The 17,515-nt window shown below is 36.9% G+C and overlaps 3 protein-coding genes across 8 annotated transcripts in view; 1 reads left to right on the top strand and 2 right to left on the bottom strand.

Annotated features, from left to right (window-relative positions):
• The window catches only part of LOC135687136 (uncharacterized), a 17,931-nt gene extending 15,803 nt beyond the window's left edge, over positions 1-2,128 (top strand). For all 6 annotated transcript variants that reach the window (XR_016145055.1, XR_016145054.1, XR_016145052.1 and 3 more), the window contains one exon: positions 1-2,128. This exon is cut by the window's left edge. The gene's annotated coding sequence lies outside the window, so the exon portion shown is untranslated.
• The window catches only part of LOC135683145 (uncharacterized), a 16,948-nt gene continuing 963 nt past the window's right edge, over positions 1,531-17,515 (bottom strand). Inside the window, exon 2 of the mRNA XM_065198321.2 lies at positions 1,531-17,515. Within this exon, the coding sequence (XP_065054393.2) occupies positions 16,858-17,515 (658 nt within the window). The 3' untranslated portion in view covers positions 1,531-16,857.
• On the bottom strand, positions 2,709-3,143 carry LOC148957803 (uncharacterized). The gene has a single exon (XM_089114284.1). The coding sequence runs from the start codon at positions 3,141-3,143 to the stop codon at positions 2,709-2,711; it is 435 nt and encodes a 144-aa protein (XP_088970410.1).

Here is a 17,515-nt window from a genome sequence, read left to right as displayed (position 1 = left end):
CAGCATCCAAATGATCTCTCCCTGAGTGTGAAATTTGTGGACATCTTGACCAAATCAAGTGGTTTATTGCCTCACAGTTATTTTGTGTGTAGCCGCCAAGGCAACCACTCATGATGTCATCTTTCATCAGCTTCTTTTAGATAGGTTTGAGCTCATCTAAAATGGCACTTGGCAACAGGTTCTTGTGGTTGAATTGTTTCTTCTGTAACATGACCTTGTTGTATTGGCACCAAGTGATATAAGCCTGCCCATAGCTCAATCTTCATGGCTTCAATATTGTTTTTATGGTGGCGTATGGCAAGCCCATTGTATGTCTGCAGCTTATCTATCCTTGCAGCTGTAAGTCTGGCAACTCCTGCAATTGATTTGCAGTCTGCTAATTTTGCTTTGCCTCTCTGCAATTTCAGCTTACTGAGGGCAGTTCCCATCAGCTTTTGAACGTGCCCACATTCAATATTTACAATGTCTTTTTCACCATAGGGCTTACTGGCTTTTATAGAGGAAAATGACTTCGAATCTCCATCCCCTATATAGCCAGTATACTGGAGCTTCCTTGTTCTTACTGAGCAGGCAAATATACGGCTCACCCCCTCAGATTCCATTGTAGGAGCAGAGCCACCAAAATTTATTTGGCATTGATGATTGGCCTTCCAATTGCCCTTTTTCAGGATCAACTGACTTTCTTTGCCATGTTGAACAGCTGAAACAAACCTTGTTTAGGGGCTCATAATCCAGGCACTTTCCAGTGACAGCAGAAATTACTGCTACTGCTCCTTGCAGGGAGGCGTATCCTCGTTTGCGCCATGTTCCATCGAACATGGTCTTGCATTCTGCAACTTGATCCTCTGGGATTCCAATTGCATCATGCTCTTCCTTGGCTGCTTTTTTCATGCTAAATGATGCTTCCAGTTCTAGTGCACTTTTATTTTAGTTACACTATGACTGAAAGCATCATCAGACATTGCTTTTGGCATGTTCAAAACTGAGCAAAGACTCTCTAAGGCAGATTTCTCTGCACCAATTTCAAGGAGCCCAAGTAGCATTCTGTAGTTGATCTCATAGGCTCTTGAACCTTCACAGTGTGGAGAGGTGAGCATTTCGCAGCCAGTGGCACATGTTCTACACTTGAAGGTGAAGAAGAATGCTAGTCCTATCTTTTTTGAAGTATCTTCTTCATTACTAGCTTGCCAGCCTTACATTTTGAGCAGACAACAAAGTCAAGCAATTCTTCAATAAAACTTGTATGTATAAGACAGAAGCCATCCATCCCTGGCTGAATATTGAGGCCAGGTGTTTTACCAATTTTCTATTGACTTGCACCATATGTTGATGACTGAGGGACACTATCCTGACACAAATTCAGATAATGTTGAAATTTAGGTATTTTTTGCCACCAGGTGAGAAAAATTTCATAGAATCATATCTGAAAAATCTAGAGGCATATGTAAAATTTGCTGCTGGTATATATATTTGTAAAACTTCTGACACCATTCGTTGTTTGAGCGATTGACCGAGCGAATAAACGACACGTTTTGACACACAAAATCAATTCCTTTTGTTCCATCCAAAGCTAAGACGTACTTTTACACAATATCGAAACTTAGGTACTAAACAGCCTTTCACAAGCACTGTTACGCCATTAAATTATATATATATGAAACGAAACCTCGAGTGCTTTCACAAGCCACTCGGGTTGAATGCCATCAGCCCTCTCTTAGCCTTTCCATCCATGACAGTTCTTTGTGTGTGTGTGAGTTAGTGTCTACATGTTTGATAGCAGTGGCCTTTCGCAAGCACCACGCTTCTCTCTAACTAACTAACTCTGTTTCTCCGTACTCTACTTTATATAACAGCATTACAATATGCAAACTAATATCAATAATTGCCGGTGTTATTGTCGGTATCTATCGTGCAATACGTAAATGAACTAGTAGGAGGTGTTAGATATATTAGGATACGCGGGGGAACTTTGTAGAGCAAAAGGGCATGTAAAATATTACTATACTGGAAAACATGAAAAACTAAAGCGCGACACGCTAATATATCCTAAACAAAGAGAAGCATGAACAAATATAAGCATAAACGCAAGACTGACCTAAAATGAAATAAGTACCTATATTACACATATTTCAAAATTTTTGTACTACTAGACAATATTTACAATCGAACCATCTACACCCTTTTTTCAAAACCCTTTTCATAAGAAATTTGTATAAATTTCAGGAAACTTACAACGACCATTTATACATTGTGAACAACTCTGACGAAACATCAAATACTCTAAGCATCAACAACACTTGTCAAACAGGATCTAAACAAGGAAAGGTCGCAAATTGTCTTAGTTTGAGTTTTTATTTCCTCTATTAACATAAAAAGATCTGCTAAAGCCAAGTCTGAACAATTTTTTTGCTGATCTGTCAAAGCTAAGTCTGTACAGAATTTGAAAATGGCTTTCTGTTAGCAAATTATCAATGGTGTTTATAACTGAACAAGACAGCAGAATTTGATCGGTAATAATCGACCAAAATCCATTATATCTGAAAAGGCACTATCTAATTGAAAAACTTCAATGTAATATTCTTGGAGACTCTTCTCTAGCAAACTAAGTTTTTCTGGCGACCACTTATTCAAGCTCTTAGAAACATCATCAATTTCTATATCATCTGATTTTGTGATCTTTTCCTTAGCCCAAGGGCCTAATAGGCATTCTAAGCATTCACACCTACACTTGCACTCACACAGACATCACAACATCGACAGCTGGTAGGTATTGGATTGACAGACTTATATGACACATCCTCTTTGTCTAACTTAATCTTAAAATGGTGATTAATGATTGATCTTCTACATTTCTTTGTACTTAAAGAAAATTCTTTCATTTCTTTTGTTGTTGAATTAAGCCCTGATCCTCCATGGTACAGAACCAAAGAAAAAGCCTGGGCAGACAGCCGACCACCTCTGTCACATTGTTGTGCAAACGATTCTATGCCTTGCAGAACTCCAAAATTAACAACAATCTCTACATCCTCAAAGTCTAAGCCCATTTCTAAGCTTGTTCTGGCAAACACTATGCATATAACAGAATCCCGTTTCTTGAATTCTTGAAGAACAAAATTCTTATTGACTTCTGCAAACTTCTGCATTATTTAACATGGCCCAACCATTTAAATATTGATTTGATCCTAACATATAGTTAAAAAAACAGCCATTTGTTTCACGTTGCGACAGTACACGATTGGTGCATTTCATTTGTGCATTTTGTTTCTGACAATTTAATGCATCAATGAAAAATTGAAACTGAAATAGGTCATCTGCTTTTAACCTACGAACTTCATAACATATATTCGACTTTTCCCTTGGAACATAAACAGTGACTGGATTTGTAATGTGCAGAGTCTCCCATACATTCAGTTCAATTTTGTCAATATATCGTACATCGCTACGCAGAAAGGATCGAAGGTTGCCAAGACGAAGGAAATTCCACATCTAAATTGAGGTAAAATTTTTCAATTATCTCCCTCTTTGGAGACATCTTTTGGTTTTTCTGGTTTTTAGATGGTGCAGTGGGGTGGCCTTTCTTGGTTAGATTACTTCTTCTTCCACACAGAATGTGCCCGCTGAGTCCAACAAAGTGTAGTCTCACAGGAGGTATTCACAGTGGCAGCGCCTACCATACACGGAGAAGGTTGGAGGTGAGAACAATATTTCTATCTATATGTGTAAGGAATTGTTGTTAAAAAATACTGGTCTCAAAATCAGTTCTTTACTCTGTTTAGAAATCTCAACAGGGAGAGAGGTGGAGGTGAGGTGCGGGTGATGCCAGTGCATTTGTATTTTCAGTGTCAATCGAAACATACATTTCCCAAGTGTTTTTAACACAATGGGGAGAGGGGCAATCAACCCCCCATCCTCAACCATTATTTTCTCCCATCCAAATACTCTATTATAATGAACACATACTATTACAATGTACCTCATATTTCAATCAAAACAATTTCAAATTTCTAGATTTTAAATTTTAAAGCCTGTCAAGAGCACAATTTTAAAGTTACGACATGCAAACATTGACAAAATTACTCAAATTATCAATTTTAATCCTGATCTGTAATTTTTTCAAAAACCTATGAAAATCATTTTAATAATAGGTTCAGCCTCAGCTAGATATCTGTAGTGGAGAAAATATCTAAAATGTCTTAATGTTGCTTGGAAAAATATTTTTTTGCATAAAATGTCTTAATGTTGCTTTTTGACTTTTCAGATGTACAAGTAACTGTTAACACAAAAGACAAAGATGTTGGTTTCCATCTTCTACCATCATGCACTGAAAAACAGATCCAAACCGACCTGAAATTTGCAGATATTGAGAAAATGCAATTGTATGCTGCCCAAGATAACATATTGGATGACAGGAGTGACGCTTCAGACAGTGATGTTTCATCTGCTTTGGGGCCCTCTTAATCAGATGGGCGGTCTGTGTCCAGTGGATCCTTAGACAATTGTAACGCACAGCATCAGTTCAAAGAAAGGAAATATTTTGTCTTTGAATCTTGTCTCCTACAGTTATTCACATTATGTACAGTGTGCTTTAGACCTTTCCTGGAGAAATCAAAGAAACTTGTAGGCTCACTTGTGAAAATAAAAACAATCTGCGTTCAAGGATATGAGAAGATCTGGTACAGCCAACCAAAGCTTGGTGATTTGCCTATGGGTAATTTTGTAATATCTGGCAGTACCCTGTTTTCTGGATGCCAGCCAGCAAAAACATTGTTGTTCTTTAGGATCATGTGGTCAACATGTATCTCAGAAGGCACATATAACAGAATCCAGACACTGCATTTGATACCATCTGTAAATGTTGAGTGGTCTCTTTTACAAAAAAACATCATTGACAAGTATCGGAAGGAGATACAAAACAATTGGTGGTGATGCCAGAAAGGATTCCCCTGGGTACACAGCCAAATATGGGAGCTATTCTCTAATGGATCTGGATACTAAAAAGATGATATCAGTCCAGATATTACAGATGAGCTTTTAACAATGTCGCGACACCAAATAGTATTGAATGAAATAATGGCATTTTTTACAAATAACACTTTTATCAGCTGTCATTCACTTGAATATTTCAAATAATACATGCAATGATGTGTTTCCATCAAGATTTTATAGTTTTTGAGATAGTCTAGAGTTTTATCTAAATATAATATATATGTTTAAATCCATACTGTGTCATGATAACAACAGATCAACCAACAACCAATATTTTCTAGAGCAATGAAGTTGGGGGATCAAATAGAATGGAGCTTGCTGGTCTAAAACGAGAATTTGAAGATATTCTTGAACAAAATGTAGATTGGTATACACTTATCACAAACAGGCACAGTGGAATTAAGAAATATATGTGAGAAAAGCATGCCCATAAGACCCACAAGTTTGATGTCTTCTATCATGCAAAATGGAATCTTCCATCTTGCAGCGTTCAGTTTCATTCAGCTGTATCTCCGCACCAGGAAATTCAAGACAATAATGTTAAAGAGTACCAGATACAAAAAGCTCAAATCTTTCCAGTTTTTTTTGTGAAGGATATTTCAAGAGAATTGATATGGCAAAGGATTCCAATTTTCCTTTCTTTGATATGTGTATGAAGGCATTAATGAAGTCTACTTTATACAAAGTGCTGGTCGTTCTTTATGATTCTGGCAATGTTTACTGTGCTGTCTGCTAATGCCCTGATGGTGCTGGTATATCTGGCCTTGGCAATTGTAATCATGTTGGAGGAGTTCTTTCTGCACTGGAAGACATCAATAGGAAAGGCTACAAAAATTGTCTTGAACCTGTCTCTTGCACTTGTCTCTTGTATCATCTAGTTAATGTTACATTAGTAGACACTATGATTATTTGCTTTGATTACAGCAAGTGACTGTGGCATTTGGCAGTGACAAAAACACGCAATTGATTCTTGGAAAATGTTGAATGAAAAGGAAAGGAAAAAGACAGACAACCCCCAAACCAAATGCAGGTCATCTTCCAAATATCAACTTCAGTTTAGTTTATAAAGAGGCATTGAAGGCAATGTCTGACAATTATATAGTGCCACAATCAAACGCCTTTTTGATGCACCTTCTCCAAATTTAGACTATGCAATAACAGAAGACAAGGTGTTAGTGAAACAAAATTTATCTGGAAATGAAAGAGAGGTAGTGACATATATTTGTGGTTCATCAACATGCGTAACGTTGAGGAAAATAAAACCGCATCTGTTTTGTTAAAAGAACGATTGGAAGTCTTAAAAGCGAAGCAAGAAGGCTCAATCAGACTTTCCTAGGGGAGGTTTAACATATACAAAGGAATCTTTTGCAAAGATACTAGAAAAAACAGAGATTGTTTTCCGAGACCACATCTCCACCCAGAAAACAAGGATTAATGTGCAAGAAATTCTGGGTAACTGTCTACAAGATGCAATTTTGAATAATTTGAGTAGAGTATGCCAAAATTGTTTGGCCTCAGAACCTGTAAAAGAGGCAACACTGAAGGACTGCATCCTAATGTATATAGAAATCAGGGTTAATTCATATGCCAAACATATGATTGAAGAGCACAGGTTGAGCAAAAAGATTGACAAGAAAGAAAAGGCATTACGAAAACAACTTTAAATCACAAATGAACAAAAGAAGCAGTGATTTTTTTGTGATATCATTCACAAAACAGCATAAACAAAACATTAACAATTGCCATTGCAAAGCACATAATACATATACATAAATTGGTTATAATGAAGTTTCATTATAAATTGGTTAATTATCAAGTTTTTGAAAAGCTGTTATACTATGTGTAATTTACTATGCAATGTTGTATTTCATATATATTGAATAAAAATTCCAACAAACAAAATAGCTCTTTTTTTGCAGTTTGTTTGAAGAATCTCTGCCAAAGTAATGACTGGGGGAGGGTAAAAATAAAAATAATTTTCTTTCCTTGAGCATCTCTTGGTCATGATTCCAAACAAGTTTTTGTTTTTTAAGGGTCGAATATGCATGGCTTTTAATGTGCAGGAGCACAATACTGTGTGGTGGTTTTTTTACTTTTTGAGGTAAAATCTGAACTGCCACAACTAGTCGCTTTTTAACAACCCTTGTTAATGAAGACTTAAGGCTTTTGGGTTTTCTAACAGATCGTTTTTCAAAATCCAATTGTCTTTGTATCTTTAAGGCTATTTTTCTGAATTCAGTGCAAGATTCAGAAGACTTGACCAGCGTGTTGCAATGTTTGCTGTATACTTTATCAAATATTTTGCCACTAACCTTGGTTTTGACAAAGATAAGCTGCTCAGAATTTTTTTGGCCACCTTGCCTTTAGGCATGTTCATTGATTATTTTGTCAGTTATGCCTAGGCAAATGTATCACTCTTGTCTTTCACTGAATTTGTTGGGGAGACGAGATCGCGGCTCCATTGTTTAGAACAAAAGCGTAAGTGGTTTGTCAGAACCAATTAGCTACGAGGAGTAGGTACGCACGCGCATTAAACCTGCTAGAACAATGCTGTCTATGTTGTTTATTTTTTCCATAAGTTCCCTCCTTTGCCTATCTGTTGTGAAATGCAAAGTACGCATGTGCACCTACCCCTTTCACGGGGGGCCACCTATACCTTACGGACTTACTCTAACTCGTCTCCCCACCAAGAATATCAATGAACCATAACATGATCCATTGTTCTAGCGGAGTTTCCTATCCAGTCACACTTCTATTATCTTTGCTTGAAGCAAGGAGAAATATTTTCAGAGTCAAGTCGTTGGTCACAAATGACAAGTTTCCCAACACCCTTAGGCCTCGGCATCCCCAGAACATTACAGAGATTGCATTGTCGAATGCACTTTGGGTTGTGCGCCTCTTCTATTGTACCTCAGACTCTTAACATTTTACAATCATGTTCAAGTCCGAATTTGCATTCATTGGAGAAAACAATATCCTCCCATTCCATCACACTCAAGTCTCAGAGAGCTTGAGATCAGCAGATACGTGCCTTCCTGCTTTTTAATGAAACAAATGGTTTTCTCTTTCTAGGGTAATTTTTCATTTGATATTTTTGTAAAACCCTTCTTATAATTTGTTCACTACGAATTTTTGAATTTCTACCTGCCAAACTCACCTGTATTTAGTGTCACAAAATACAACCGTGCAGTGTGACAGATAGTTCTTTCCCCTCTACCATCCAATTTTAATCTTTATCTTCTGGGAATGAGGCTCTTGCAAAATAGGCTCTCTTCACCATCATCCTCCAGCATATCTTTTGAATTTCTAGTTGTTCTCCTCTGTAACTTATCTGAAAGAGACTTTGCTGTATTTATCAGTGTATTGTTCATGTCAGTCATTTGAACCTTGCCTTTAGAATTGGCCCAATACTTCTTCATTATTTTCTTGCCAGCTTTCTTGTCTTGCTTCATAATATCCTCCTCATTTTCATCATCATCAAACAAAAATCCATCGTCTTTTTTCTCTTTAGAGAATCACATTTGTTTTTTCTGAGATCCTCAGCGATCTATAACGATCATTTGGAAATCAGGATTAAATGTCAGAATGAGTCAATCCAAACAATTAAGAGCAACTAGAAAAATGGTGCTACAGCCGTATGATCTTATTTGTAAACAACAAAATTTTCTAGTATGGCTTCCAACATTTCTTATTCTAGCGAAGATCTAATGGCATTCCTTACCAACATGCTAAGTCAAAGCAGGTTAACTGGCGACCAAGGGCAGCTTCTGCCGAAACAGAGGCCTTGACATTGGTCGATGATGAAAATTCAGATGTTAGCTAATGTTACTGAGGAAATTGAAGATGCTGACAGAAGTTTTGATGAAATGTTTGTTGAAGATGTATGGTCGTACAAATGCATATGGGACATTGGCTGCAGGGGTTTCAAAGATACCAAGATGAGACAGAAAGCTTAGGAGGAAATTGCCAAAATGTATGGGAGGAATGTTGGGTGTTAACTTTCAGTTTAAGCCCCCCTCGCCCTTGAATCGTTTTGAATTCATAAGAGCACAAAAAATAGATTCATTCTTGATTCGTTTTTCATTAACATTCTGTTTTTCGCTTAATTGGGAAAAAATTACAAGAACATACAAATGATCTTTAGACAAATAAGCTATTATGAGATTCCAGGGTCTGATAGGTTTTGAAAATCTTTATCAGTTGGCATGTATGGTCTAAAAGTAAAAATGCATATACTTTTTATCTTACCCTGTTTTTTCTTTCTAGTTGAAGATTTGGAGAAGACAAAACCTTTCCAAATGCTTGAAAAAGAGAGACTTGATGACACGATCTGGTGCTGCCGCTAGCTCACTGCCTGAATGTAAGCTTTTTCACCAGTTACAATTTCTTAGAGATAAAGTATCCAATCGGCCCACAATCAGCAACTTGCCTCAGGAAAGTGCCCCTACGCAGGAAATTCGGGGAAAAGGCTTGGCAGCGCCTGTTAGTCCTATCCCTTTGGCCCAATGTCCTGCATCAAGCCTGGAATCCCTGAGCACTAAACCAGGGAAACGAAAAAGGAAAGCCAGAACACTACCTCAAAGAAAATTATTAATTTCAGATGATGAGCATCCCGATAAACTTCTATACAAAGCACTAAAAGGAGAAAATAGAGTTGAAGTTGAAGCTGACCAGAGTTTCGCAAACAGTATTGTTCCAATTTTAAGGAACCTCCCTCCAAGAAAATCAGACAAACCAAAATAGAAATTCAGCAATTGTTGCTTAAGTATGAATTTGAGGATAAAATAAATTTTACAATCGTTGTATTAAAAGAAATAGCTTTAATAAAATGTCAAATGGATCTGCTGTTCTAGTTATTCTGTCTCTCTGCCAATCAACAGTGCCCGCTTCTGAGTTAAAGTGATTTTTATAGTTTTCCCCAACCTGACGAGCATCTCTTGAATAGTTAAGTGAGACAGCATTTGTAATTGGCAATAACCCATCGCAGGTACAGTCTGGACTTTTCCAGTCTTCTTTGTAAAACATCTGATAAAGTAGGTAGACACGGGAGATGAAAAAAGCTGTGTGGGTAATGTGTACTAACTAAAACAACAACATGGCAGAATCCAGCGTCTTGCTAAGATCAGGAAGCGTGTTACATGAAAGTAAGGCTACTACAAGATGATATATAAAGGTAATTATTAGGTTACAACTCTCTTATTGCATTTTCGTAAATTTTCTTCACCCATGTTAATAAAACAAAATATTTCTGAAAAATAAATTAAACTATTGCAATCCTTTTCTCGGAAACAATGAATTAATTTGAAGGGGTTAGCAGGGCCTATGCCACAAATTTGAAAAAGGGGCTAAGGCTAGCAAAAGTAGGGGGCCAAGACTTTTTCCTCATTCACTGCAGCTTTGAAACTATTTGCTCCGCGAAAAGGTGGGGGACCATGGAAATACAGAATTGGCAGCATCTGAAGCATTGGTTTTTATGCTGACTGGTCATAAGAATCATTGGAAATGCCCTGTTGGCTACTTTTTAATAGATAAATGCAATGCAGAAACACAGGTTTCAATGATAAAAACTTGCTGGTCTCTAGCTGCTGATCATGAACTAAGAATATGGTCAATTACATGTGATGGCACTTATACCAATTTTGCTTCTTTAAAAGGCCTTTGGTACAAGTTTTCCACAAAGTATGATGAAATGGTAGTCAGGTTTAAACACCCCACAAGAGATTATTTTGTGTATGTCACACTGGATGCATGTCACATGATAAAGCTGGCTAGAAATGCTCTTGGGGATATGGGAAACCTCTACAATGCTCAGGGGGGAAACAATCTCTTGGGCATATATTGAAAAATTGTGCAAGCTACAAGATGACCAGGGATTTTCAATTGCAAACAAGCTCACAACAGTGCGTACTAACTGGCAAAAGAATGAAAAGAGAGTCAAGTTGGCAGCCCAAACATTACGTTCTTCAGTAGCAGATGTATCAGAGTTTTTGAAGGATGATATGATGGCTGTGGATTTCAAAAAGTGTGGTGCTACAGTCCAGTTCATAAGAAACATTGATAGGCTATTTGATTTGCTGAACTCCAGGCATCCAATGATGAAAGGGTGTAAGTCCCCCATCAGTAAATCAAACCTCGGCACTGTGCAGAATCAGGTCAGGAAGGTCTGTGAGTAACTTTTGTCACTAAAAGCAAGCGACAACAAGATACTTGCTGAAAACCGTCCTTCATCCTTGGCTTTGTTTCTGCAACAAAGTCTATAATTGCCATAGCAGAAGATCTAACAGTAACAAGCAGCTGGCATTAAATATTATAGAGAAACTTAGATCTTTTAAACATTGACAAAAACAAGAAGATGACTCAAGGAGCTCCTCACCTAAAGATACTAGGATAATCCTTGTTGAGGTGCAGCGTCTTGGTTGCAACAAAGGAATAGTGCTTGCTTCTTTAAATGTTAATAGTTTACAATTACATCTAGATAAAATAAAGTGCTTAGTTAATGATAAAGGAATCCACATCCTAGCAGTGAGCGAACTAAGCTTGACAATGAAATCACTGATAATTTGCTCGTGATTTAGGGCTACACTACACAGAGAGAACAGAAACAGGAGTGGGGGTGGAGTTGCTGTGTATGTGAGCAATTTGTTAAAACACAATAGACGAAAGGTCATACCCAACAAGTCTCTCGAATTGGTTTGCATAGAAATTTGAACCTATAAGAGCCAGGCCCTTTCTTATATTCGCCTGGTACCAACCTCCATTTGGCCTTATTGAGAATTGGAAGGAAATTTAGAACATTTCGATTGGGAAAACAAAGAAATGATTATCATGGGTGATACCAACTGTGACTTCTTGTCGAAGGTAGCTGATGAATATGGTAGCGTGCTCAATAATACTGCACCTTTCGCTGAGATCTATGATTTGTTCAGTCTTATGCAAATGATGGGTGAGCCTACAAGAGTGACGCTAACTTCATCACACTTATCACCCTTAAGGCCACAACAAGCCTGAAACGTGATTGCATCTGCCGTCTTCAGTACTACTTTAAGCGATCACTATCTTGTTTATTTAACTAGAAAATTTATGGGCTTAACAAAACGTCAGCATAAAACCATATCCACTAGAAAAATGAAAAGTCTCAACAGTGACAATATCCTGTCAGATCTAGGTCAGACTGATTGGGACAGTATCGTCATTTCAAGTAAAGCTTTAATGAGGCAGTCAACAAGTGGTCATATCTACTCTCATTAGTTATTGAAAAACACGCCCCACTAATATATAGGATGATATCTATGACAAAAATCAGTTATCGAAATCTGGAATTTATGAATTGCATTTCAAAAATCCGGCAAATGCAAAATCCTGAATTTGGCATTCAAGCAATATGCAATTTGACAAATTTCAGATGTCATTTCATAATTCGTTGATAAAGTTGATTTACGAAAAAAGTAGGTAACCAGTTAAACCTTATCCTATTTCTGTTGATTATTGAACTTTTATCTTGCCTTGTTATCTTGACTCTCATTTGTCAAATTTCAATTTTCGTACAAAGCTTTTTTAGGCTCAAGTTACGCCACACAATCCTGACCCACGCCTCTCTCTTTTTGCAGGATCAAAAAAATTCCTAATGGCAAACAGCAAGATGGCTGACTATCAGCTGATATCCATGACCAATGAATAGCTGAATTTATTTATTAGCGAAGGAAAGTCCCCTCTAGATGGAATCTGATGAAGTCTGGAATAAGCTATGGTTTACTGAGCCAAATTTTCTTGTCTTTGGAATCCTTCGGTAGGCTGCAGTCAGACATTCTTGAAGTCTGCTCTACCCTTTTTAATGTTAATGTTGAGATGGATGATAAGGTAATAAAAAAACCAAGTGATCTTAAAAGGTCTATTTTCAGTTTTTTTGCGAAAGATATGAATAATTTTTCCAAAATATATGAGACCCTTTCTAAGATTGCAGATGCAGGCAAAACCTCTGATTGCTATGTTTTGAAAAGCAGGGGGATCAGCTTGAATTTTTTAGACTCTTTTTGCAAGGGAAATGTTGCTTTGCCGAATGATTTAAAAAAATCTCCAATACCCAACCAGAAAATTTTATTGTTACTTGACGCCAAGGTTAAACTGAATGCCTCTTGGATTAACTTTAAAGACTGGGTTTCTTTATTTTGTTGTGATGACAATGAAATATTTTTTTCAGGAAAGTCTTCGCACAACAGTTTTAAAAGTCAAGGAAAGAGTTACTGACCTAAAGAAGCACAAACAAATGCCAGATGTATAAATTTTTCTTAATGATTTTTTTATTAACCCAGCTAATAGATATGAGAAAAGAAAGCATGAGTTAGTTTCAGATGTATCAGATTCTCAGCACATTCATGTTAAAGAGAAAACAAATATGATTACAATTTTGTTAGACAGGTCAGATGAAAGTGAGGTTAGAATAGGTTTGTTAATTGATAGATTTAACGAGGAGAAAGATGGAAGAATACTTGCAGAAGGCAATGCTGTGAAATTTAAGATGGATTTCAATGATGCTGTCAAGCCTAGGAAGGATTTGAAGGCTAGGGAGGAGGAGTTAAAAGATCTTGTTGGTGCATTAAATGCAAAAAATGTTAATCGAAAGATAAAAAGAATTCGCCAGAAGTGAATTATTGTTTAGGATTTATCCATCTTAAAGGATAAATCCTAAACAGAGGAGAATAAATAAAAAGAGGAGAAAGAAGAGGTGATTGCAGATTTATCCTCAGAGTTACTTGAGAGAAATGGAGAGCTAGCAGAGAAAAACCAGGAGATAGAAAACCTAGACAAAGCCTTCCATGAACAATTGTGTGCACAAAGGAAATCTCATTACAAAACAGAATTAAGAAAAGAAATCTGTTGAGAATAGCACCAATATATTTAATTCAAAATTGATGATTTGAAAGAAAGAATAACTGAATTAGAGAATGAGAAGTTGGAAATCGAGAAAAGATTAAATGTTTTTTTGAAAGGTGAAGAGATTTGTTTATTTGAAAATGGAAAATATGTTGATGAGATTCGTATGCTGTATGAAGATCTGCTTTGTTTAGGTGTTAGCACGAATAACGTTGAAGATTTTATTAGGAAATGTTTGAAAAATGTTGGAGTCAATGTCCATAATTTCCCAAAGTCCACATTTTCTAAGTAAGTGCTCATGGGGCAAGGGCACTGGCACAGCTTCATGTTTTTGACGAATTGAAAGAAAACTGGAGCACATAAAACAGGTCTTTGCATTCTGATGGAACTTCAAAGAAAGGCAGATCATTTGTAACGTATGATATTTTCAAAGATGATGGAGTATGTTTAATAAATGGCCTGAAGGCAATTGCAAATGGAGATTCTGCTACACAGATAAAAGTTTTGCAAGATGTTGTTGGTGATTTTTGTTTAATGTTTGAAAATTCTGCTCTTGTTGCTAAAGGGATTATTGATTGAGTCAACAAAATTATAAAAAGTATCAAGAATGTGACGTCAGATCGTTGTGCTGTTCAAAAAGTTTAATAATTTGATAATAGATGTTTTGCCAGAAGTAAGGCCTAGGTTAAACGTCACTCTTCTCATATGCTGAACCCAATACAGGTGGATGCGACTGAAGAGCGACTGTGGAGCGGCACGGAGTTAAACGTCGCTCCAAACATCTTAGCAACGAGTGACCAATGAAGCACAACAACAGCAACTGTGTCTAGTTTCGGTTTTTGGCGGGTAATAATGGCAGGCAGGAATATAAGCAGAGCTCTGGTGTTGAAAAAAACGATTTCTGCAAATCGAAGACGTCGTAAAATGCTTCAATATGGCGTAGCATTATTACTTAAACATCAATCGATGATAATTGCTTATTGCCTCGCAGCCACACTCGCGTTTGCCCAACACAACCAAAGAAGGATAGTTACCCGATCATGCAGGAGGCTCAAGAGAAACGAAGGATGGTGGGAATTGTTATGGGATAATTATGACGACGACCGCTTCAAGAAATTTTTAGAGTATCAAGGGAAACTTTTAACTTCGTCCTTGAAAGCATCCGCCACAAGCTTGAAAGAGATACATTGTGCGAAGAACCAATTCCACCTGAGCTTCGTCTTGGCCTATGTTTATATCGCCTTGGGAGAGGCGATTACTTTTATACAATTGCAGAAATGGCCGGGCTTGCTCCTTGCACAGTGTCAACCATCGTTCATGATGTAAATGAAGCCATTGTTTCCTGTTTATGGAAGAAATGTGTCAGTGCGCACATGCCAGTATCTGAAGAAGATTTTAATAACAAAATGTTGGACATGGAGGAAATCTGGCAGTTTCCCTTCAGTTGGTGTGCAGTAGATTGCTGCCATATTCCCATTAAATGCCCCCCTGGTGGACAAGAATCTTCCAAAGAGTATCATAATTTCAAAAACTTTTATTCAATTGTTCTTATGTCTATGGTAGATGCCAGGTATCGATTTGTTTGGGGAAGCTGTAGATTTCCAGGAAATTCACATGATTCAATAATTTTACAGTCAACTTCTCTGTGGTCTTCAATTAAAGAAGGAAAAGTTCTGCAAAATTTTGCCCAGTGTGAAGAAGATGTTCACATTCCACCAATAATACTTGGCGATTCAGCTTTTCCATTTGAAACATTCTTAATGAAGCCTTACACCAATGCTGTCCTGAGCAAAGAACAGAGATATTTCAACTACCAACCGAGTCGTGCCAGAATGTTGGTTGAAGGAGCATATGGGCAGTTGAAGGGGCGTTGGTGATTGTTGTTGAAAAAATCAGAGGGAAATCTCTATCAGACAAAAATGGCAACACTTTCTTGCATGGTACTCCACAACCTCTGTATTGAAAAGAATGATACTATTCCATCAAAGCTTGATTTGTCTGTTGATCCTTCAACACAACAAAAGCGAGACAGAGCAACACTACGCAATGTTTTGCTAATGAAAGCTTCTCACAAGACTGTTGACCCAAGAAGGAATGAAGCAGATAAAATCAGAACAACAATCACTAGAAAACTGCAGAAAGAACTACAGACCCTTAATTTCAACGAAACATTAAGTGCTAATTAACACTTTATTGATAAACCAAACAACAAACAACTTTTTTAACAAACAAAACTACTACACCTATGCAATAGACTAACCAAATTATTATGCCAGATGGATGCTAGAAATTATTGATATCTTTTTTCCCATGTTTCTACTTCTAAACTGTTTTATCTGAATCATTTTTATTGAAGCAAAGTTGTGCCAATAATTTGATCAGAAGCATTAAACCTATTATTCATTATGCTAACCCCAGCAAAACTCACTGTTTAGGCAATCCCGAAATATAAATATCTTAGTAAAACAGTATTAAGACGCTGCATGTCAAAACCAAACCAATTGATAAATAGAAAAGGAAAATTATAAAAAGAACATTCATATAGTAATAAAGAAACTGTAACTACAAGTCCGGCATATAGGGAGCTGTACAGCAGTCTGATTGTTGACAAGATCAAATTCGTATATGAGGGGCTTTATAGCAAAAATGTATGTCTTGCCAAACCTGTACTGAATATTCCAAACTTTTATAAATTTTGTTGAAACTTTATTATGATATATAATCACTAAAGGCTTTTAAATATTTCTAATTATGTTATTCTTGTTAATGTTCAGAAATGATCATTATTTGTATATGTCTAATGATTTTACTATGTTAACTTTAAAATTGATAATAGGAAGAAAAGTTGTCCATAAGTTGTTGACCCTGAATGTTAGCATAGTTAGCTTGCTGTGGTGGGTTTTGTGCCTTCATCAAAAGTTGGACAAGTTTCAGTTCGTGCTGTCTGGATTTCTTTGCTTCTTCTCTAGCAAAGGCCAAAAAATCACTCATTGGATCTTTTTAAACAAGTTTATTCATCATTTCCATCAGATCATGGAATTGGCCTTCTTTTCTTGTTTTTCTTCTTTTGGCTGGCACCGGCACAAATAACTCTTGTGAGTCTGATGATGTAGCTGGTGATGCACCACAAGGTATAGGTGATTGTGCATCAGATTGAGCAATGGCAGAGGGTTCAATTGCTTGCTCTGGTTGACAAGATTCTCTTGTCTTTACTAAAGCAAACAATTGGTTGAACCACGTGCCATACCCATGATCATCCTGGAAGCGTTTAATTCGACTTCCAATCTTTATCAACAAAGCTGCCTTTTTGCATTCAGCCACAGACTTCTTGAATTTTGTCCTTAGTTGTATAGCTGTGTAAGGGCATTCTTCATTTCGTATCGATGACCGGCTCTTTAACTCTGTTAGAACTTTTTGGTGTATTTCCCCATTCTTTTGATTTCTTGTGTTTGTAAAAATGAGTTTTTTCTTAAAGTAATCATCATTTGCAATAATGTCTATCAGATCATTCAATAGACTTTCTGGCCATTGTGCTTTTCTACCTGGCTTCTTCTTCCTTTTGCTTTTTTTGCCTTTGAAGATATTAAGCATTTCATCTTCATCTCCACTTGCCAGACTCTCATTATCACTTTCATATTGAAGGGTTGCGGTATTTATC

Source organism: Rhopilema esculentum, chromosome 20 (genome assembly GCF_057945365.1).
Source record: "Rhopilema esculentum isolate cy_ngs chromosome 20, ASM5794536v1, whole genome shotgun sequence".
Lineage (NCBI taxonomy): Eukaryota > Metazoa > Cnidaria > Scyphozoa > Rhizostomeae > Rhizostomatidae > Rhopilema > Rhopilema esculentum.
Note: the sequence above shows the minus strand (reverse complement) of the source record. Positions and strands in the feature narration are given on the sequence as shown.